This window comes from Moschus berezovskii, chromosome 28 (genome assembly GCF_049115385.1).
Source record: "Moschus berezovskii isolate FMDL1 chromosome 28, NW_MosBer_1.0, whole genome shotgun sequence".
Lineage (NCBI taxonomy): Eukaryota > Metazoa > Chordata > Mammalia > Artiodactyla > Moschidae > Moschus > Moschus berezovskii.
The window spans coordinates 3,748,494-3,772,110 of NC_142487.1; the positions used below are offsets into that span (position 1 = coordinate 3,748,494).

At 40.6% G+C, this 23,617-nt stretch overlaps 1 protein-coding gene across 4 annotated transcripts in view; it reads left to right on the top strand.

The window, feature by feature from the left end:
• Nucleotides 1-6,847: 6,847 nt before the first annotated feature.
• ROCK1 (Rho associated coiled-coil containing protein kinase 1) overlaps nt 6,848-23,617 on the top strand; it is a 130,273-nt gene continuing 113,503 nt past the window's right edge. For all 4 annotated transcript variants that reach the window (XM_055417121.2, XM_055417122.2, XM_088833397.1 and 1 more), the window contains exon 1: nt 6,848-6,980. In XM_055417121.2, coding sequence (XP_055273096.1) covers nt 6,888-6,980 — 93 coding nt within the window. In that variant the 5' untranslated portion in view covers nt 6,848-6,887. The remainder of the gene's footprint in view (nt 6,981-23,617) is intronic.

The following is a 23,617-nucleotide window of genomic DNA, read 5'->3' on the forward strand; positions in this document are numbered from 1 at the left end:
TTTAGAGATGTTATGTTTCATCTGGGCTTTGAATGAAAGGGAGGGGGAAAATGGTGAACTCTCAGAAACAGACATTTTTCTGTTTCCACATGTTTGGCATGGAAGTCTTTTTTTAAAAAAAAAATTAATTGGAGGATAATTGCTTTACAATGTTGTGCTGGTTTCTGCCATACAGCAACATGAATCAGTCATAACTATAAATGTATAAATATATCCCCATCCTCTTGAGCCTCCCTTCCTCCTCCCATCCAACCCCTCTAGGTCGTCACAGAATGCCAGGCTTGGCATGGAAGTTGAGACAGAGATGAGTGATAAAAGTTGTCATGAAAAAAAAAAGGGAAGTAGATGTTGAGCGAAGAGCCTGTCACTGCCAAAAAAGGCAATTCACCAATCGAGGGCCCTTAAGAGGAAGAATCGGAGAAGGCAATGTCAACCTCTTGCCTGGAAAATCCCATGGACGGAGGAGCCTGGTAGGCTGCAGTCCATGGGGTCGCTAAGAGTCGGACACGACTGAGCAACTTCACTTTCACTTTTCACTTTCATGCATTGGAGAAGGAAATGGCAACCCACTCCAGTGTTCTTGTGTGGAGAATCCCAGGGACAGGGGAGCCTGGTGGGCTGCCGTCTATGGGGCTGCGCAGAGTTGGACACGACTGAAGTGACTTAGCAGCAGCAGCAGCAAGAGGAAGAATATAAGTACCTAAAAAGCAGTGGGCCAGGAAGCTCACTGGGACTCAATGGAGGGCTGCTGGGTGGGATGAGGGAAATGTGGACAGGAGGCTCTTGGAAAAAATGAAAGAGTTTGTGACCAACCATGTGTATCTGTTGTTATCTTCTTGATCTGGCCTTTCCTCTCTCACTAGGGTCATGTATACATCATCTCAGGGGTTCCATAAACACAAACTATTGTGGAACCCACCCTTGGAATGAACTTGCAACATCAGACATTTACATGCTGGAGCTTGTGAGTGTGGTAACAGAAGGGTCCCCAAGATGGCAATAGCATAGAGCAGGGAAGTAGCTGTTTTACAGGAATCTGTTTCCTTCTATTTCTCCGTTCTGTTTCCAGGGTCAGTGCAAGCATTTTTGCAGTTGAATGGAATAGCGGCTTCTAAGAAATAAAAAACAGATGTTAGAGAAAGGCATTCCAGGGTGAGTCAGGAGAAACCCTTAAGGGCGCCCTATGCTCATGGCTGGCTCTACACTTTTCCTTGCGGGAATCTTTTTAGATGCTGAATCCCCAACTTTCCTAGGCAGCACCTAGGCTGCCTAGGATGTAACCATGTTACTACTACTGTTCACATAAAGGATGTAAACATGTACATCTACTACTGTACACCTAGTAGATATAAACTGTCAAATTACATTGACCCCAAGCTTGAATGTTCTGTAGAAAGAAAAGAAAACCTTGCCTGATCTCAAGAGCATTCCTGAGTAAAGGAACATATTCTTCCTGATTCATGTCACAGATCTAGAAAGACGTGTACATATAAACTACTTTGTGGGAAAATATTAATCATATAAAACCAACTTCCTAAAACAGAACTGAACGTAAATTTTCACAACTTTGAGTTTACTAAAGTTGTTCAGAATCAACTGAAGCTCTTCTAGACTAAAAAAAGAAAAAGTAATGCCCTTTTGGAAAGTTACATGAAACATAATAAGTATCATACTTTCTTGGAAATGTTAGCTATAGTTTCTATAGGAACTTAGCCACATAACATTCTTAACACATTTGCGGTATGCAATTTTGAAATTACATGCAATTTATGGCACTGAATTACAATTGATATGTAATTTACCGTATGTACTTGAATTTTTGGCACGTTTTTAAGACAGACTAGACGTCACTATGCACTAAATTGAGAAAATATCAAAATACAGGTGAAAATGTGTTTATATGGGAATATGATAGCTTTATAATTTTTTAAAAATCTGGAAGCATTCTTTAATGTGATTAAAAAGCTTTTCCATTTATTTTGTACAAAGGTTTAATTGAAGTAAAGACAATAAACATGAGTTAATTTGTCATTCCTTTGTGTGTGTGTGTGTGTGTGCTCACTTGCTCAGTCGTGTCTGGCTCTTTGTGACCCCTATGGACTGTAGCCCACCAGGCTCCTCTGTCCATGGGATTTTCCCAGCAAGTACACTGGAGTGGCTTGCCATTTTTTCCTCCAAGGGATCTTCCTGACCCATGGATTGAACCCACATCTCCTGCATCTCCTGCACTGCACTGCAGGAGGATTCCCCACTGGGGAAACCCTGTCATTCCTTTATAACACTTTATTGTGGGCCACTTCCTTGTGTCATGGTTAAGATAAAAAAAGTATAAAAGGTACACTCAATATATGTCTATGTGCACATTCAACTATGAATATTTTTTTGCCTGAAATCCAACTGTTTGGTCATCTCATGATGAGAAACTACCCCAAAACTTAGTGGCTCAAAGCAGCAACCATTTTCTTATGTGTTCACGATTCTGATGTGTGGGTGGTGTGTGGAGGGGTTAGCTTGACTCTGTTCCCTGTGGCATCATCAGGGGCATTACAAATGGCTAGGGACTGCTGGAATGGCTTGATGTGGGTCAGAAGTCTGGAGTCTCTATTCTCTACGGATTCCTCAGTCATCTTCCATCTGATGTCTTCTTGTGGTTAGTTAGCTCGGGTTTCTTCACGACATGGTGATCTCAGTTTAGTTGGACTTCCCAGAGCACCAAACCGTTAGTTGCCAGGCAAACTCACAAAGTTTAGGCTTGATATTGGCACACTGCCATTTTTGCTGCACTCTGCTGGTTAAAGCGGGTCACAAGGCCCCAGCCCAGATTCAGTGTGGGAGGGGCATCCAGGAGGGGGTGGATACTGGAAGACAGGGTTCAATGGGGACCTTCCTTGGAGGTTAATTACTACATCACTGTTTGTGAAAGAAATTCTGTAAACATTAAAAGGAATCTATTTCCTACCAAATAACCAAAAGCAAAGGAATGTTGGACTTAATTGTCTTTCACTATACACAAGTCTACACCCAAATCTTTCTACTTTTTCCATGATCTCTCCCAACTATGCCTCACTCAAATTCTTTTAGCACCGCAGTCTCTTCATTAGGTCCTAGCAAGAGTCTCCTCTAAATTAAACATTTCCAGATGTCTGAATTCCAAAAACCAGAAAAATTAAAATATAACGAACTTGATATATTTGCTTAAGCTGCCAACTTTGTAATTTTTCAATTTCCAAGTGAAAACATGAAAAAAACGCTACCATTTCCTGTTACTCTTTCTTCTTAAAGGAAAGTACATTTAGTTTTTTTTAAAAAGTAGTCAAGAGAATTTCAGATTGAAAGACGGTCTTAAAGTAGAACTGCTTACTTTACGAACACGCCACCAAGGATGGCCGCTGGTTCCTGGACCCAGTGTTCAGAAACCTCTAGTCAAGTCAGTGTTACTGAATGCTGTCAAGATCCTTTTTATTCACACCTTGCTCTTTTCATTTCATATTTTTCCCTAGGGACTGAAACCATATTGGGTGGGTGCTAAGTCACTTCAGTCTTGTCCAACTCTTTGCAACCCAAACCATGGACTGTAGCCTGCCAGGCTCCTCTGTCTGTGGGATTCTCCAGGCAAGAATACTGGAGTGGGTTGCCATTTCCTTCTCCAGAGGATCCTCCCAACCCAGGGATCGAACCTGGTTTCTCTCATGTCCCCTGCATTGACAGGTGGGTTCTTTACCACTATTGCCACCTGGGAAGCCACCATATTGATCACTTTGCAAGTTTTATAATTCCCTTTTTATATGGAATCATTTATCTGTGTGATGTAAACAATACAACTGGGAGATAATACTAGGGCCTCCCTGGTGGCTCAGTTGGTAAAGAAGCAGGCTGTAATGTAGGAAATCCAGGTTTGAGCCCTGGGTTGGGAAGATATCCTGGAGAAGAGCATGGCAACCCACTCCAGTAATCTTGCCTGGAGAATCCCATGAAAGAGAAGCCTGGTGGCTACAGTCCATAGGGTTGCAAAGAGTTAGACATGACTAAAGCAACTTAACATACACACACAAACACATTGCCTAACAGATGGGAAGCGCTCAGTATGTGTAATCAGTATTATATTCTTAATCTATTTGTACAGGGTATCAATAGTTTGCAATTGCATTTAGGATTTTATTATATACTTTAAGGGTGATCTCAAACGTCTACAATGCTTTGAAGAGACTAATGACAATGAAATTTTAAAGTTACAAAGGAAATTTAACATCATATAAGTCTGTTCTATTACAGGTGAGAACTTCTCTATAAAGAACAAAAACATTGATACAGTCTATCTATCTTATGGTAAAAGACAACTAGTGTGGGGTTACAATACTCAGATAGCTCTGTTGATCAATAAAATATATAGGCCCCACCTATATTTCTAGTAGTTTGGCCAGATGGTCTTTCAGTCCCAGTTACATTTATCAGGATCACTCAAGTTTTGTCTTAGCTACCAGCATTTCTTCATGTGCTCAAGTGGAAAGCAGCATAATGCTCACAGTTCGGAGAAACAACAAAATTCCTAAGACTACCTAAAAATGGTAATAAAAAAGGACAAGCAGGGTTTAGGAAATTTATTTTAGGGCAACTGCCAGATTTATTTTAAGCTCTATGCTTAAAAATAAATTTAATTCACATGACTGGCTTAAAATACTGAAGCCAAGAAAAGGCAGTCACTGCAAAAGCATTTAATGAAATACCTGGAATTTGTTTGTCTTTTTGTGAGGACTGACTTTTATCGTCATTGATACTGTGGATTTTATAGTTCAATATTTCTTGCATCTAACACAATGCAAACAGAATGCCATTTTCCAAACAATAGTACATTTTCCTAAGCTCTGACTCACAGCAGAAAGTTGGTGTGCTGTTCAGATGCTGTACGGAGCTTTTTATATAGAAAGACAGTTGGTTCGTCTGTAGCCTTTTCCAGTGGAGGATAAAACATCCACATTTTCGATTTTTAGCAGTCCTTTATTTGACCTAGGAGTCAAACTGAAGATTGATCGGAAATGAAATAAGGTGGATTTCCTGCTGAAAGTACCTTATCAGTAGGTTAGGTAAGGCGTCTCACCCCCTCCCACAACAGTCAATGAAGCAACTGAATTAGGAGGAAAGGCCCATTATTTTCATGTTCTACTTCAGTCTAGTAAAATCACAATTTTAAGTTTCACTGAATGTTTTTAAATCGAAACGGCAGAATTACACATCAAGAAGAAAACTACAGTGGGAGGCTTAAAGGTGTAAGGGAACTACTATGATTAACTTAAAAAATATTGATTTTTTTTTTCTATGAGATTCTTTTTTTTTTTTTTAAACTAAACTGAGCTTGACTTCTACTGACTGTATCTTCCGGAGTCCATAGTTTAAAGCTCCCCTGACACACACGCTGAGTTTAGTGGGTTAGGGGGTTATGTATGTACTACATTGCTTCGTAATTTTCCCATGGAAGCAAAGACGGGTTAAAACGACGTGGGGTTCACGGAGGGCTGACGCTGAAGCACTACTGAAGACCAGCCTCCGCTGGTGCTAAAATGTTGGTTCCTGTCGGCGAAGAGGCACCGTGCCTTTAAAAAAAGGAAAAAAAAAAGTATCTCTAAAATAACAATAACAAGCATTCTTTCTTGCCACAACTCTCCCTACCGCTGCAGCCCAGAGGAAGCAGAGCTGGGGCAACGGCCAGGACGCGAGCGAAGGCGGCGAGAGCTCCTCCCCGTGCGGATCCCACGCCGCTTCCCGAGCCCTGCGTGGCTGCTCAAAGCCTGCCCGGGCGAGGGCGGTGCCCGCCGCCGCACCCAGTCCACCCGTCCCGGCTGCCAGCCTCCCCGCCCGCCCGCGAAGCCGGGCTGCGCCCCGCCTTCCGCCCCGCCCGGCCCGGCCCGGCCCTGCGGAGGCGCCCAGTGCGCGCGCGCGGCGCCGGCCCGGTTCCCCTTCCGAACGTCCGCGCCCCGCATGCGCAGTGCGCGCCGGCGGTCTCCGTTTGTTTGAACAGGAAGGCGGACATATTAGTCCCTCACGGCCCCCCTCGCCCCACCCCCTCCGCCCGAGCGTTCGCCGCGCGACTCGCCCTTTCCCCAGCCGGGGCCGCAGCGCCTCTCCGAAGTTTCCCCCAGCCGCAGCCGCTGGGCCCCGACGCTCGTCTATCCTCGCCGCCCGCTCGCCAGCCCGTCCTCCCCCCGAGCCTCCACAGGGCACCGGCCTCGCCCTGCCCCGCCGGACACCGCGGCAGCAGCCCCAGCAGCTCCGGGACGAAATGGGAGAGTGAGGCTGTCCCCTGGGGGACCAGCTCCTGGCCGAGGCGGATCGGGGCGTCGGGCCGGGCCGAGTGGAGCCGGGGATGCGGGGCTAGAGCGCCTCCAGCGCCTCAGAGCGGAGCGGGCCCGGCCCGGGGCCCGAGCGGCGGCGGCGGCGGCAGCAGCTGGCACAGCTCCGCGCCCGCCCTTCGCAGTCGCCTTTCCTCTTCTCCCTCCCCTGCTGCCCGGGGGAGTCTCCACCCTGCTTCTCTCTCTCTCTCCCGCCTCCTGCCCGTCTCGGCACCGGGAACCCTCCATGGCGAAGGCGGCCGGGGCCCGCTAGGCTGCAGCCCTCCGCCGGAGCGACGGCGCAGTCGGCCGTCGTGAGGAGCCGCCGGGTGGGATGCGACTCTGGGCGTCCGAGCGGCTGTGGGTCGCCGTCGCCCCCGGCCCGGGGTCCGGAGCGCGGAGATCCCCCCAGTGAGCGGGAGGAGGGGGCACCGGGCGCACCTGGTGACCCTGGGGTTCCGGCTCCTCCGCCCCGCGGCCGCGAACCCACCGCCGGAGGAAGTGGGTTGAAATCGCTTTCCGCTGCCGGTGCTGGTACGACGGTATTGTCACAGCAGCAGCAACATGTCGACTGGGGACAGTTTTGAGACTCGGTTTGAAAAAATCGACAACCTGCTGCGGGATCCCAAATCGGAAGTGAATTCAGATTGTCTGCTGGTGAGTAGCCCTGTTCTCTTGTGCTTGTCTGAGTCTCTGTATTTATTTCCTTCCTCTTGCTCTCAGTCTGGTGATCTGCGAAAGAAAGTTTCATGTGTACATCATTTTAGAAAACACCAGAACCTGGCGTTTTCCCTGAGGAATCTTGGAGTCCCTCTAAAATCTCCTGCCCTGGCCCGGTGTATCGTTGGACTGGCTCTGAGTTCCCTGAACTTTTAGCTCTGACTCAGTTCATCATCACACAAAAGATACTTAGAAAACTCTGTTGCAGGCATCATATAAAAAGTTACCACGTCAAAGTTACTACTACGTCTGTAGCTTGTTGAACCGCGAGCTTAGTTATGAACTTTCCGATCGGTTTGACAGTAAGGTTGGAAAAGACTGCTTTCCATTTCCATCTGCTTAGCTCCTTAAGGGTTTAATTTTTAGACTTGTGACAATGGAGAATCGATTTTGAGGAAGTGATTTTTGAGCCAAAGTGTCATAGGTGATTTGAGTCAGAGGAACTTTTTGCTGGACTGTTAAGTGTAAAAACCCAAGCTAACTAATGGTAGATCATCACACTATTAACGTCTTTTACAGTACTGTTGATTACAAAAGTACTGCACAGATATTTTGTCATAACTGCCTTTTTTGGTGTTGTGCTTAACATGATAGATTTTGTAGCATTCTAAAAAAGTTTTGGTGATATGAAAGGCCAAAACACTGTTTAAAAAATTCTTCAGTGTTTGATAGCATGCACAGTTATCTATAAATAATTGGAGTTCTTAAGTTTTGTCAATTTCCCCTAATACTGCTAGCTGCAATCTATTCCTAAGCAGATTTTTCCTTTATCAAACAACTAGCAGTTATGTAATTATTCTGTTTTTGTCCAAACAAAACCACTTTATCTTTAAAGTTGCAAGGAATATGTACGTAGGTAGTAATTTACAACCTTCTCAGGGAATTAATGTTAGATGTACACAGTATTTGGGATTAAAGTTAGGTGAACTAAATGATGCCATTCAGAGAAATAATAACCATTTTAACATCTTATCTTTAATCAGGAAAATGTAAGTTGATGTATGAAATTAATATACATTTCAGTTACTCAAAATAGCTATGTATATGTATTTTTTAAAATGTATGGGTCTACAAGAGAGTTTCTCTCCAAAGCTTTCTAAATGACCCTAAGCATCTTTGACTGAAATAAGAGTTGTGGGTTGTATATTTGAAATGTCTCACCCACATTGTGGATGCTCTTCATATTGAGAATCAAAAAGGAGGGTTGATGCTTAATACAATGGAAAACATTTTATTGAATAAGAGAAGGAATTAGAACATATCTTTCTAGGAACGATCTCTAGAATTTTTAAGAAGTCTCATTCTTCTTAATACTTATCCAGTTTTTGTATATCATTGATTTTGCTAGTTTTTTGATCTCCTTATTCCATGGAGCAGTGTTACAGGGAATGTTTAGTGGGGGTTGTTTGGTTTGTTTTAGTGGTCTTCTAGCCTCTTGTCATAGTTTCATTTGGTGGGAACCTCATAAATTTATTGAAATATGGAGGATACTGGGAAATGTAAGTCGAACTCTTTTCTTGAAAATCCTAATCTCATACATATACACAAAAATAAAGCAAAACACAGATTGAGAAAATATGTAGTAAGTTTCAAATGACTGGTATAGGTAATATATGCTTTTGGATATTGAAAGGAAGAACTCTTGAGTTGATAGAGTATGTTGGATGCTGGATGGATAGGATTTGGGTAAAAGGTACTCAAAGAGGGAGTGGAAGATAACAGTAATTGAGGGTGGAAACATGACTCGCTGGCACACATTTAGGGGAAGAGAAAATAAAGCTGGAAGGATAGACTGGGGTTAGAGCATGGAGAATTTGATTGCTAGGCTAAGGCGTTTAGATGTTTTTAAGAATGTTGTGGCTATTAAGTATTTGTAAATAAGATTATGCCAGGATGAATGAAGAAAGTAAATGTGGTAGTTGTGTGCAGGATGGGTTGTGTGGAGAGAGACTAGAAATAGGGTGAGATTGGACATTTAAAAAAATTGTTGTAATAGCCCAGAAATGATTGAAGTTCCAAGTTGGGTCATTTGGATGGGGAAGGAGAATTGATGAAATTTGACTGGCAGAGTTGGGGAGAAGGGACAACTAAAAAATTAGATGACTGTAAGCCTGGATTATCAGTCCTGGGTGTTCATTGGAAGGACTGATGCTAAAGCTGAAACTCCAATACTTTGGCCACCTCATGCGAAGAGTTGACTCACTGGAAAAGACTCTGATGCTGGGAGGGATTGGGGGCGGGAGGAGAAGGGGACGACAGAGAATGAGATGGCTGGATGGCATCACTGACTCGATGGGCATGAGTTTGAGTGAACTCCGGGAGTTGGTGATGGACAGGGAGGCCTGGCGTGCTGTGATTCATGGGGTCGCAAAGAGTCGGACACGACTGAGCGACTGAACTGAAGCCTGGGTTATAGGGAGACTGATGAAAACATGGGTGAAACAAGTCAGGTTTGGAAATCACTCAGGAAGAATTGGCAACAGATGAGTTTTAGGTTTGTTGTGTTTGAGGGGATAGTGGGACGACCACAAAGACACAGTCTGTAGACTATTGGAGATGTGAAACTGAGCTTTAGTTAAAGATAACATTTGGAAATCATCTGGTAGAGGTGCAAGTTGAAACTGATGTAATGATTAAAGGGTGAAAGAACAAAGAGGAAAAGTGGGCAGGCAGGCAGGGCCTCTCAGAGTTATGACCCCCAAGTATTTTAGAGCCCACGATCTTAAAGAACCACAATCAACAGACTTATTCCCCCACCCTCTTCTTTCTGTTTAGTTCCATAATTATTTATTGTTAGCTGTTAAAATTTTATTATATTAATCTGAACTTGGTAAAGATCAAATTTTTCTTTGGAGGCAAAATCCTTTCTCCAGATTTGAAGCGTCTAGCATGAATTTTTTATTTTATGTTTCTTATCAAGCATTCATTCTTTCATTCATCCAACCATTTAGAATGACCTACTAGGTGGCCTCATCTTTTTCAGTGAGTCTTTTTTACTCTTTCCTGTTGGGACTTTGGACTTCTGATACAGGAACAATACCCTTTTAAAATTGATTGACTTTTATCTATTTTTTGGCTTTTGTTGCTTTATTTAGCTGGTACTTAGTAGTGTGTATTATGTATACACATTATGTATTATGTGCCATGTGAAACACTGAAGTTCTGATATATTTTTGATAATTTCAGGAAAAAAATATTGTCAAATTATGTTTCCTTGACTAGATCCCTTCTTCAGAAATGAAAGTTCCCACACCTTTTGCTTTCAGAAGAATTTGCTGGCAAAGGGTCTTTTAAACCACCTCACCCACCATGAAAACAGCTTTTTTTGTTGAGTGTTGATAATGTAACTGGGAGAAGCCCTGATGAATGATTTCTTCAGCCTTATCTTGAACACATAGTTTAAGAACTAGATAAGTACATTTTTCATGTTGCAAATGCTAGTAGAGTCTGCAGATACTAAGGTAATATGGTACCCATTTCCTTGTTTATCAGAGCATCCAGATTGCTCAGTAATTTGGTTTTCTGTCAGTCAGATTCTTTCCAGTGTCCTAATGGTTCTCTTACTGTCCATGTAATAGTTTGATTATCCAAGAGCTGTTTTCTTTTTCCCAACTTGTTTTTAAACTTTAGAATTATTTTATTTAAGGCTTGTCAGCAATTTCTCAAGTTGTTGAATACCTCTGAAAACGTAAGGGATAGAGTTTAATTAATGTTAATTTTTCCAGAGGGGGAAAATGTCTATAATTTGTAAATTAAAAAGGAAAAACAAAGCCTGGTTAGTGGGAAGATTAGGTATATGTTTGTCTTGAAGTTTGAGATACATTTCTTGAAAATATAGCTATCTGACAGTAGCTTTTTTTTTTTTAAGTTTTTGACCTTTTCCCCCTAGTTTTGTTTAGTCAGTGGAGGTGTAGCAATGAGTTGGTGGCATGAAGGGAGGGGAACCAATGATAGTTGAACAGTGCATACATACTAAGTTCCAACACTGCTGTTCGCTTTGTATGTGTTACTACCATCTTTCATTAGTCAGTTTTTCAGAGTGTAGAAGGCAAATGTTTCAAGTTTTTCTTTTGAGTTTTCCTCTTTAAAGTCTCTCTTTTTGAACTTTCTTGACCTGCTGATTTCCTGTCTTTTCATTGCTGACTTTTTCTCTCATCCTCAATCTTGGGCGCCATAATACTTATCTTTTTCTTCTCTTCTCTTGAAGAATTCATTCATTCGTACATCTTTGACTGGTATCATCTCCTTACTCATGATATCCTGGTCTTCATTTTTCAGTCTTTTTGCTATTTTTGAATCCTAAATACCTGACTGCCTATTTGGCATCTCTACGTGGATGTCATATTATTACTCAAATTACTGATATTCCAAAAATAAGCTTTGTCCCATGTAACTTACCTGTTAACACTGCTAGTATGCCTGTCACTCATTTGGGACTTTTGTTGTGTACTTTGACAATCCTAGGTCACATGTTGGATTATTTCAAAAGAGTGTGGCTAGCATTCCAGATTCTAGATTATTGCTGTATAATCTCTCTATGTGTCTTGCCAGTTGAATTGCTCAGTTTTGGGTTTGTATTACTGTTGATGGAATGAAAAGGCTTTGAGGTCATTGAATCTTTGGGCTTTAAAGCTTTATGCTTGCCAGTATTCATAATTTATGAGTTAATGAGTGTTAACAGTATCTGTTGCATATCCATTTAGTTTCGGTCAGAATGTTTTGATAATATGTTGCAAGATTAAAAAAAAATTACTTCTTTCATTCAGCAAATCTTTGTGTAGGTTCTAAATCTGGATTCAAATGTAGGCTCTGCCATAGTACTTATCAGATGATTGTTGGTAAATTATTTTAACCTCTCAGAGCTTATTTCATCTTCAGGAAAGTGGGGGGATAATAGTACTAGATTTTCAGAAGGATTAAATAATATAGACAAACTGATTATCACAACATGTGGCATTTAGTTAGCACTTGTTAATTGGTAACTATTATTTTTGTCATATTTACAGTGTTCCTGTTACATGCTAGTTACTGTGCTTAGGCTGGAAGTTGATATTTATTGTGTTCTCTAAGGGCAGAGTAATTTATCTGGCACTTCAAACCATTCTCATAAATTCATAATCCAGCTCTACTTTATTTGAAGTGTCCAAGCCACTTGTTACTGAAAATGGAGACATTTAGACAAGATTTAGTACGGGCGAGGAGGGGCTTTTGAAGACTGTTTATTCATTTAGTCATGATTTATAACATCCCTAGTTTGTACCAAGGGTTTAGATTGATAAAAAAAGACAGTTGGGAGCTGGTTTGTAGAGATGTAGTTTTCTTACTCTCTTTCTGCTTGTCTTACACTTTCGCTATTCTGTTAAACAGGCTTTGCACCACGAGAACCCTGTGGGTGTATAGAGAGGTGGCTCTGAGGAACAGCTGAAACATGAATTGGGCCATTCATTAGTTTTTTGAGTCAGAAATGTTTTTAATCCAGAAGAAGGAACCACATATAATATTTTATAATGAACAAAAGAGTGAATATCCAGTTTTCGATTAGATTTTGTATATCTCTACAGTTTTATTTCACAATTACAAGTTTGAAGTTGTTTTTTGTGTAGTAAAAACTAGAGATTCTTTATGACATATGACAGAAAGGCCTATATATCAGAGAAGACTACATACAGAGTTCTGTTGCTGAAGATGGTCTGGTAGCTCCCCTTTCCCATTACCATCCCTACTAAAAGAGAGAGACATCCATTTAGTTTAAGCCCAGAACATAGCTGATGAATACCCCACACATGTGTGTACAAGAAGGTGAATAGATACTACTGTTTCACAATGGAAACATTTTTCAGAAATATCTTGTTAGCATGGTATAGTGAGAAGTACACTGGACTGGAAATTCAGAGCATTGGCCTATCCTTGTTTTGCTGTTAACTCGCTGTAGTAACTAAGTAAATCTTTTTTTCTTACCTGGGTTTCAATTTCCCCAGTGAAGAGTTGGGCTGTCTCTAAAATTTATAAATGTTTATTATAATTCCTTAAAAACTAAAAAGTTGTGTTATTGATTTATTATTAAAATGGAAAATTTTAAAGTTAAGTAATATGAGGGTAGAAATAGAAGAATAGGAACCATCTTTGGTAAGTGATATTTTTGCAGCTAGTTCTACATAGCCTCAGAAGATCACCCTAAAGTAATTTTTGTTATATTTGGCAGTTATTCTTTTTTGCATTTGTGACTTGTGTCATTATTTTAGGGGATTGTGCTGTTTGAACAGAAAAAGCAATAATTGTGCTTTTTGAAACAGAACGCAACAATTGAGTTACTTTATTTCCATTAAAATATGTACATGTGCTAGTTTACTTCTCTTATCTCTTTGTGCCCACCCCACCCCCCATTTGGGATTGTGAAATGTAAAAGTATACATTTTCATTATAGTTTCTAAACAATTCTAAACAATTAGTAGTAGGTTGGGTGTTTAAATTAACGTCCAAAGTTTGATGTCGTAGGTGAAGGGTTTGTCTTGTACTTGTATTTTAAAGTGTAGGCTAACCCGTGTCCCCCTCTTTTTTCCTATGCTTATTTATTATTATTTAATTTTAGTTTATTGTTATTCCCAGACTCTTATTTATAGTCTTTATACCATACTTCCTATACTGACTTTTGGCAAGAAATTGAAACTTTATCTTGGGTTGTTCCCTGGAACTAATTTTGAAACAGTGAACTGCAGTTAACTCTTCTTTTTTCTCTTTGCTGTTATTCATTCGTTAATGAATAATGAATTCGTTTATTCAGCAAATGTTTATTTGATGTGTACTGTGTGCGAGGTGTTCTGTTAGGCACTGGGAAACCATGGTGAGTAAAAACAGAGGGCCTTGCCTTCAGGGAACTTACAGTCCCAGGAAAAGGATGTTATGAGCAGATATGAGTAGGGTTAGCCTTAAAGGGGAGATTAAGAGATAAGATCACGCCTTTTCTTTAGGGTGGGTTAAGCTTAAAGATTTGTGGTGAAGTAGTCTGAATATGTAATTTTCAGATACAAGTCTGTAGATTTTGTACCGGATTCCCTTGAGGACGTGTTAAAAATGGAACCTGGGCCCGTGCCCAGACAAACAAAATGAGAATTCTTTGGGGTGAGTCCTAGGATTCTGCATGGGACATGGACTCTTAGACAGTCTCTAGTTTGGAAACTATGGTTGTAGAGAAGGAACATGAATTTTTGTTTTGTTTGGTAATTTTATAAATGAAAAATTTCAAACATTCACAGAAGTGGGGAAAATAGCATAGTGAACCCCCACTACCCAGATAATTCAGTTTTCAAAATTTTGTCACACTTGCTTCATCAAACACCCTTTTTTCTTGCCAAAATATTTTAAATTAAATTCCAGACACTGTCATTTCACCCTTACATACTTAAACATCTCTTAAAATTTTTTTTCTTACATTAACACAGTGGCCATTATCAAGTCTTAACAAAATGAAAAGCACCTTGGTACTATTAATTCCCAGTTTATAGTCAGATTTCTCTTGTTTCTAAAATGATGTCTGTTTTGCAGTTGTTTTGTTAGAATCTAGATCTGGACAGATTCTATGTGTTACATTTGTTTCCTAGGTCTTTATTAACAACTCTCTTTAATGTAGAGCATTCCACCCCACCCCACCCCCATCCCCTCTATCCTCCACCCACCTTGTCTTGTTGAAAGAACCAGGTCATTGGTACCATGCAGTATTTTACATTATGGATTTTTTTGTTTGTTTTCTTGTCATGTCATTTAACTTGCTCCTATATCGTCCATATTTCCCGTAAGTTGATAGTTAGATCTAAAAGCTTGATTTCATTATTTCACCTTTTAGTCAGTAGTGTTTTCTTTCTCATCACATCAGGAGGCACACAGTATCTGGCTGACCCACCCTTTAGAATGCTAAGGTTGATCAGTGTGTTCAGGTGGTGACAGCCTGTGATAACTTGCTTTGTAAAATCCTTTAGTATCCTTTCAGCTAATGGTTCCATCCATTTATAATTTTTAGCTGAAGCAGTTGTTCATTAGGGAAAGTAAAATAATGGTTTTCTAATTATATCATTCCTTTCACATTTATTAACTGTAATTCTTCTGTTAAGAGAACATAAGCATTTAAGAACTTTTAGTCATCGCCTGTAGGGCTGTTTGCTTATCATGATATAGAGGTGATAAAGTACAGGACGAATGCTTCAGCCTTTTTCTTTCTTTTTAAATTTTTATTGGAGTATAGCAGCAGCAGCAGTTCCAGGTGAACAGCAAAGTATGAATCAGATACGCATGTATAAACTTTTTTCTTTTTTTAATATTCTTCTAGTCTTTCTCTTTATTTGCCACTTTTCAGAGTAAGTATTTTAGAGGTTTAGTGTGCTAGACATGGCATAAATTGGATATTTAAGGGAAATTAAAGAAAGGGGCTATTTACAAACATACAGACAATATTTAATGAAATCAGTAGGAATAGTGGAGTACCCTGGGACAGGAAACACTGGAGAGAGACCTTCTGCCACCTCTAGGCCTGAAGGGACAAAGGAAGAGAGCAGGTGGGAAAGGTAGCCTTATGGAGGGCTTTTTGGCTAAGGCTGTGGTTTTAAGTAGAGGAAGAACCAGGAAATATATCCCCTCCCACATTGTAGTCTCCTGTTGTGGGCTCCGTTTACCTGAAAAGCTGGTATACAAAAGAACCCATTGCTCCAGGCAATAAAAAAGTAAAGCTTAGTCTCTCAGTCGTGTCCAACTTTTTGCGACCCCATGGACTGTAGCCTGCCAGGCTTCTCTGTCCATGGGATTCTTGAGGCAGAAATACTGGAGTGGATTGTCATTCTCTTCTCCAGGGGATCTTCCTGACCCAGGAATTGAACTCAGGTCTCCTGCATTGCAGGCAGATTCTTTACCGTCTGAGCTACCAGGGAAGCCCCTATCCATAAAGGTCAGCAAATAAGATAGACCCGACACTTATTTATTCATCTCTCTCTCTCTTTTTTTTGGCATCATTGTGTAAACCATTAAAAATGTATATATATACACATGATGTGTTTCAGTAAGTTTTTGTCATCTTTGCTGTGCTCAGTTTGTCTTGTCTTTGACTAGTGGAAGCCTCTTCATGTTGACTCCTGTGTAATTTGTCTATGATCTTAATAATCTTTGAGGAACTTCCTTGTTTCTTGGTGTAATAAGATGCTCAGGCTCATCTTGTGCATTTCTTGCCCCAGACTTGAAAGTCATCTGTTAGTGGGGAATGATATTCTGACACTCCATCCTGGATGCTAGGAGTACTCATTGCTGAATGGTTGGTGGGTGATAGTGGGGTGGGGTCTGAAATCCTGAATTGTACTCTAGTTGACACTGTAAATTGTAAATTGAAAAACTGTATGGCCTTGGACAGCTAATATTTACTCTCTGACCCTTGTTTTTCATTAGGAGTATAATACAAAATTCACTAATTGAAACCATCTCCAAATTGTTGTTAGATACAAGTTGCTTTAAATTCTCAACCTTATTAAGAAATTGTTTTAGATTTGTCTTCTATCCTTTTGTTAATTTTTAAAATTGTAATAATTCTTTAACAGTAGGACAAACAGAATGTTTCTGATTTTTATCATCCACTCTAAAAGTATTTACTTATCTCACCCTAATTGTATTTCCTCTGCTTATTTCTAGTAATGCCTAGTCATGGAGGCAGTGTTGTCTAGTGGTTGAGAGCACGTGCTTTGGAGTCAGATTGTGTGATTTTTAATCCCAACCAGATCAACCACTTAGTAGCCTTGTAAATTTTCGGCAGAAGTCTTAACTTCCTTAAAACTCAAATCCATACATCATCCTCAAATAAGATTAATCATAGACTCTTATAGGGCTGTTCAGTTCAGTTCAGTCGCTCAGTCGTGTCCGACTCTTTGCGACCCCATGAATCACAGCATGCCAGGCCTTCCTGTCCATCACCATCTCCCGGAGTTCACTCAAACTCATGTCCATCGAGTCGGTGATGCCATCCAGCCATCTCATTCTCTGTCGTCTCCTCCCGCCCCCAATCCCTCCCAGCATCAGAGTCTTTCCCAGTGAGTCAATTCTTCGCATGAGGTGGCCAAAGTATTGGAGTTTCAGCTTTAGCATCAGTCCTTCCAATGAACACCCAGGATTGATCTCCTTTAGAATAGACTGGTTGGATTTCCTTGCAGTCCAAGGGACTCACAAGAGTCTTCTCCAGCACCACAGTTCCAAAGCATCAATTCTTCGGCGATCAGCTTTCTTCACAGTCCAACTCTCACATCCATACATGACCACGGGAAAAACCATAGCCTTGACTAGACGGACCTTTGTTGGCAAAGTAATGTCTCTGCTTTTTAATATGCTACCTAGGTTGGTCATAACTTTCCTTCCAAGGAGTAAGCGTCTTTTAATTTCATGGCTGCAGTCAGCATCCGCAGTGATTTTGGAGCCCAAAAAACAAAGTCTGACACTGTTTCCACTGTTTCCCCATCTATTTCCCATGAAGTGATGGGACCAGATGCCATGATCTTTGTTTTCTGAATGTTGAGCTTCAAGCCAACCTTTTCACTCTGCTCTTTCACTTTCATCAAGAGGCTTTTGAGTTCCTCTTCACTTTCTGCCATAAGGGTAGTGTCATCTGCATATCTGAGGTTATTGATATTTCTCCCGGCAGTCTTGATTCCGGCTTGTGCTTCTTAGAAATATTAAATGTGATAATGCTAGTGCATGTAACATGTTTTGCTTAGTTCCCAGCATTTAGTAAATGTTAGCTATCATTATCATCATTGTCATCATTATGTCTTCATAATTTCTCCGGGAAAAAAGGACTTTGGTGTTGATTGACCAAGTGCATTATTACCTACTGCCCCACTCCACAGATCAAATTTTTACTTAGTTGAGTGATCTTGGATAAGTTATCTCACTTCTTTGAACTTGAATATATTTAATTTGCAAAATGAGAATCATGATAATATTTCTTCATAGGTTTAATCATGAGGACTAAGTGAAGTAATTTATTTGCAAGTTCCGTAAGTCCATCCACGTGTTGATAACAGTTACTCCTTTCTTTGCTATACTTTTATGTTACAAATTTGATGAAGGTTCCACTGTTAGAAACACCAGTACTTGGAAACTTGGGAGAAGAGTAGGAGATTCTTTATTTCAAATGTGTCTCAAATCTGCTGTTTGCTTTCTGTTACTGCTGCCCTATTTAAATCCAAATTTTCAACCAATATTCTTGGGTTTAGTGGGACATCCTCAAAATTTGCCAGTGTAGTCCATACCTGTGCCTTTCTTTTTCTTAACTTTAGTGCTTTTGGTCATATGGTCTTAGCTTATGTATATACTGCTGCTAAGTCGCTTCAGTCGTGTCCAACTCTGTGTGACCCCATAGACCCCACCAGGCTCCCCCGTCCCTGGGATTCTCCAGGCAAGAACACTGGAGTGGGTTGCCATTTCCTTCTCCAATTCATGAAAGTGAAAAGTGAAAGTGAAGCCGCTCAGCCGTGTCCGACTATTAGCGATCCCACGGACTGCAGCCCACCAGGCTCCTCCGTCCATGGGACTTTCCAGGCAAGAGTACTGGAGTGGGTTGCCATTGCCTTCTCTGAGCTTATGTATATACTTAGTCTTAATTCCTACTATTCTCCAAAACAGACTGTATGTTCCAGGTGGATTTTGTCTCTGTCTCCAGCATGTGCCTGCTCTTTCCTACTAGGCCTTCTCTTTCTCTCCTTTTGAGTTCTTCTCAATGTGGTCTTTGCCAGCTTTCTCATCTTTGTAGTCTAACATAAGTCACAACAGTGTTACATTGCTATTTTCTCTTTTGAATTTCTATAAATACTTGTAATCTATCTCAGGTAGTTTAGAACTTGATCAAAACTATCTTGTGTGAGTCTGTCTTAAGGTCTTAAGTGTTACTGTTCAATTAATATTTGTTGTAAATAGTTATTCGCCCCCCCCCACTTCTTTCTCAATGAATTAGTTAGGACTCTTGTCAGTTATACATGATAGCTCTCAACTTCAGTTTTCCTGCTGCTGCTGCTGCTGCTGCTGCTAAGTCACTTCAGTCGTGTCTGACTCTGTGTGACCCCATAGATGGCAGCCCACCAGGGCCCCCCATCCTTGGGATTCTCCAGGCAAGAACACTGGGGTAGGTTGCCATTTCCTTCTCCAGTGCATGAAAGTGAAAAGTGAAAGTGAAGTTGCTCAGTCGTGTCCGACTCTTAGCGACCCCATGGACTGCAGCCTACCAACCTCCTCCGTCCATGGGATTTTCCAGGCAAGCGTACTGGAGTGGGGTGCCACTGCCTTCTAGTTTTCCTAGGCAAAAAAAAAAATTTTCTAGAGTCAGGGAACCTGGTCTCATTTAAAGTAAAAGTTCAGTTGAACTTCAGTAAGAATTGAAACTTGGGCCTTAAATGCAGGCAAGTGTTTATTCTCTTCTTGCTTTGTGTTGTCATTCTCTCTGACAGTAAGCTAGTGTTAGTCACTTGTGGAGGATATGTTTGCCCAGAGCACTGGCTTTATATTTAACAACTTCAGCACTGACTGTAAATCTTGGGGTCTCAAACCCAGCGCTCTGGAGCAAAAGATGCATCGATTCAGCTTGGGTCAGGTGCTCACCCCTGTGATAAGGATCACATGAGGACTGTGTGACTGGGGAGGCAGTTCCCAGGAAAAGAACAGTGGGGGATGGCAGACTCCAACATGGTCTTCTCCCTTTTCCTTGATCTTGGATCTGTTGAACTCTCTTCAACAGCCATTTCCTCAGTCTGTGACATCGAGTCAAATGATAATTTATTTCCGAGGGTGGTTGTAGACTTTAAATGGGATCATCTGTAAAGCAGGGGTTTGAAACCTCACGAATGGTTGTGAGAATAAATGGCTGCCCCTTGGTCCCTTTTGCCCCTGTGTCCTGTGCTCCTCTGGCCTGGCCCCAAAGCCTTTTTGCCTGTAGGAGTTAATCCTGCCATTCTAGGTTGCTAGCTGTCTTTTGGCATTACCCGACTCAACCCAGTCCCCCATAGCTTTTCTCATCTTTTTGAGTAGAAGAGCATGAAGAAGTTATGCAAGTATTTAATATAATTAAATGAATTATTATAATTACAATCTCAATAAAAACAATAGGCTTATTTTTGTAATTGTGGCATTAAGGCTCTTTCCCTATGCCTTCCTTGCTTATTGTAGGGGCTAAGTAGCCATTTAATTTAGTGATTGAAGGCTAAAAGGGCCTATGGAGATTCCACTCATTTTACTAGGAATCTTTATTGTAACCAATTGAAAACTCAACCCCAATTAACTTAAACAGCAACGGATGTTTCTTGCCTCTGAATAGTTGATAGATAGATTCTAGCTTTAGAAATGTCTTTTTCCCGACCCAGGCAATGTGACTGGGAGCTAGTTTTCCAAATCAGCTATTTTAGTATTGTCTCCTTTCTCAGATACATAACTCCTTGTGGTTGTACGTTGCCTTCCACTAGGCTCCATGACTGCTTGTTCAGGTCTAGTGGGAAGAAAAAGTCTTTTCTTCTAACATTTTAGAGTTTCTAACTGATCTCGTGGACTGTATCCACGAGATCTTAATCAGTCACAGCGGTCTGAAGAGTGGTGTGATGATAAGCATAGGTTTCCACCATATGCTGTAGTCTCAGAACTGGGAGAGAGTCAGCTTATCCCAAGATAAGTGTTGCATGAAGGTGGGATGGAAATTTCAGTTTCCAGGATAAAGGGAGATGGTGACCTGCTGGTCAGTCCCAAAGAGCAATAGCTCCTTATCAAGAGAAACCCAAGTTATGATAATTTATTCTCCCTTATCATTTTTGGAAATGCTCTTTTTAAAAAACTAAATTGTTATCTGACGTTAGAGTTAGAATAAGTATTGTCAGCTAGTTGCCAAAGACCACCAGCTTAAGACCATAGCTGGGATAGCATTTGGTCCTTTAACGAAAGGATACCTGAATGCTGCTTTGCTTTAATGATAAGTTTGGGTAACTTAGTGAAAGAGTTCCAAATGCCTGTTCATGGATCAACCACATCAAAGCCAAATATGGATTCCGACAGTCCTCACCATGGCCTTACCATATGAGAATTGGAGTTGGAATATGAAGTATGCTTTAGAGGGTCTGGGTTACAGCACAGCCAGGTTTGGGAGGACTGGCTGACTCAGTTGCCCTGTAGCTAGACATCAAGCCTCCTGCATATGCTTGGTTTGTTCTCTCAGAAGAGATTAGAAGTTTACTGTTCCTATGAGATTAATATTTTTTCCTAAATGAAAACATTTAAGTTGCTTAAATAACTCTTGACCTTCTGAGCTATTATATATTGAGATACTGATGTTCAACATGTGAATTCCATGAGAGCAGGTACCCGACTGTCCAACTCGCTGATGGGCCACTAGTTCTGAGAGCAGTGCCTGGCATATTTTAAGTTTTCAGTAAATATTTGTTTGTTGTTGAATTACTGGAAAATATTTTTGTTTGTTTCAGTGATGAAAGCCAGGAATGGCTGACTTGAGGTTAAGAGATAGGTGTAATTGGTAGTTGATTTAAATCTGAGCTGTTCCTAAATGTATTCAAGGGGGATAATATATTTTAAAACTACAAGTGGTATATGTAAAGGAATAGGTGGGGTCCCCACACCCCAATATCTTTTAGATGAAAGACCAAAAGCCAATGATACTATAACTTTGCACTTTCATTATTTACAACAATCCCATGGGCTGGTTGATGCACCAAGAGAAGTGCTTCCACAGCACTTAGGAGAGTGCTTTGAACACAGAAGGTACAAAGTGAAAAACATTTAAATTGAAAAGTATGGGGGTTGGTGAACAATGGAGTTGGGAAGGTGAGATACGTAGTAGTAGGGAAAAGATCTTGCTAAGTGTTTGTTGACAGTGTTGGAGGGGAAGGTAAGTTCTGTAGTATTTTACCTCAGAAGCAGTCGTCTAGAACTTGATTGGATAAGGGATGGGAGTCAGTCCTTTGATCAAAGTGCAATGTATTTATTGCAGGGTTTAGATAACTTTCTGCTAAAACATATCTTTTTTGGATTTGACATGTCTGGAAAGTGTTAGTAGGCAATCCAAGCTATGAAGCATGGTGATCTGAAGTAGAAGAAAATGATTATGATGGTGAAGATTAATGGCACAATCATGCACGATACTTTGACAGTAGACAGTAGTAACGTTTTACTAAATTTGCATGAAATAAGATATAGGATGACTTTGGGAAACTGTTAAAAAAATTAATATCCGTGTATTTGGTGAAGGGATTACTGTCCTGTAACAGAACTGAACATTTATCAGGGGCTGGGGTAGAGGATTGACTGCAGAGAGTTACGAGGGAATACAGGGTGATGGAGGTGTTCTGTATCTTGATTGAAGTTGTGGTGGTAGTTATACAGCTATTAGTTTGTCAGAATTCACTGAACTCAAGCCTAAAAAGGATGGATGAATTTTGTTTTACGTAAATTATTCCTCAATAAACTTGACTTTTTAAAAAAGAAAACATGCTTATTTGGTGAAAGGATTAGTAGTCCTGTGACAGAACTAACATTTGTTTGCTACTGTCAGTAATGAGGTCTTGGACTGTGAAGGATGTGTCTGTGTATGGCTTTAGTTATGTGTATGTATGTGTCACTTGGGAAGGACCTGTGCTGACTAAATTTTCAAGTATGATTGAAAAACAACTGATACTATTTGTGGGCAGTGATAAAATTAGGGCTTTTAGGTGAAAATTAGGATTTTGGAAAACCTGTATTTGTTACCATGAGCGTGACAACTTTCCGTAGCTAAAAACTTTGTTGTGTAGTTGGTGGTGACATTAATAAATGTGATTTTGCAATATAGTGTGATGAAATGTGTCAGCATTTGGAAGAGCTCATAATTTAGTGGGCCAATATTTTATAAATTAACAATTATAAAATCATCCATTAGTACAAGATCTAAAGAGTACAAGAAGTTCATTGCGGCAGTTTTAGATTCCATCTTGTAACTGACTTTTTTTTTTTTGCCATACTATATAGCATGTGGGATCCTAGTTCCCCAGCCAGGGATCAAACCCAGGCCCTGGCAGTGAAAGTGCAGGGTCCTAACCACTGGACCACCAGGGCAGTCCCTAATGGATTTGTTTTTAAAAATCCTTTCTGATAATCTTTTAGTCAGTGTGCTAAAACTATTCATATTTAATGTAGTATTAATGCGTTTGGTTTCTTTTCCATTTTCTTACTTATTTTGTACATTTTCCCTTTGCTTTTGTTTCATTTGCCTCTTTTATGCTTTCTTTTCGGTTATTTATACAGTTTTTAGTATCCATTTTAGTTAATTATGTTTTTGATTATAGATTTTTTGTGTGTGGTTTTTTTTAGTGGCTGCTTGCTATTCTAGGGATTTCAGTATACATGGCGTAACTTTTCACAATATGCTACCACTTCTTAAGGAATGTGGAAACCTTACCGCTATAAATGCCCCTTTACCCTCCCCTTATGTTGTAGACGTCTCATGTATGTCAGCTATGTGCTTAGTCGCTCAGTCGTGTCCAACTCTTTGCAGCCCCATGGACCGTAGCCCTCAAGGCTCCTCTGTC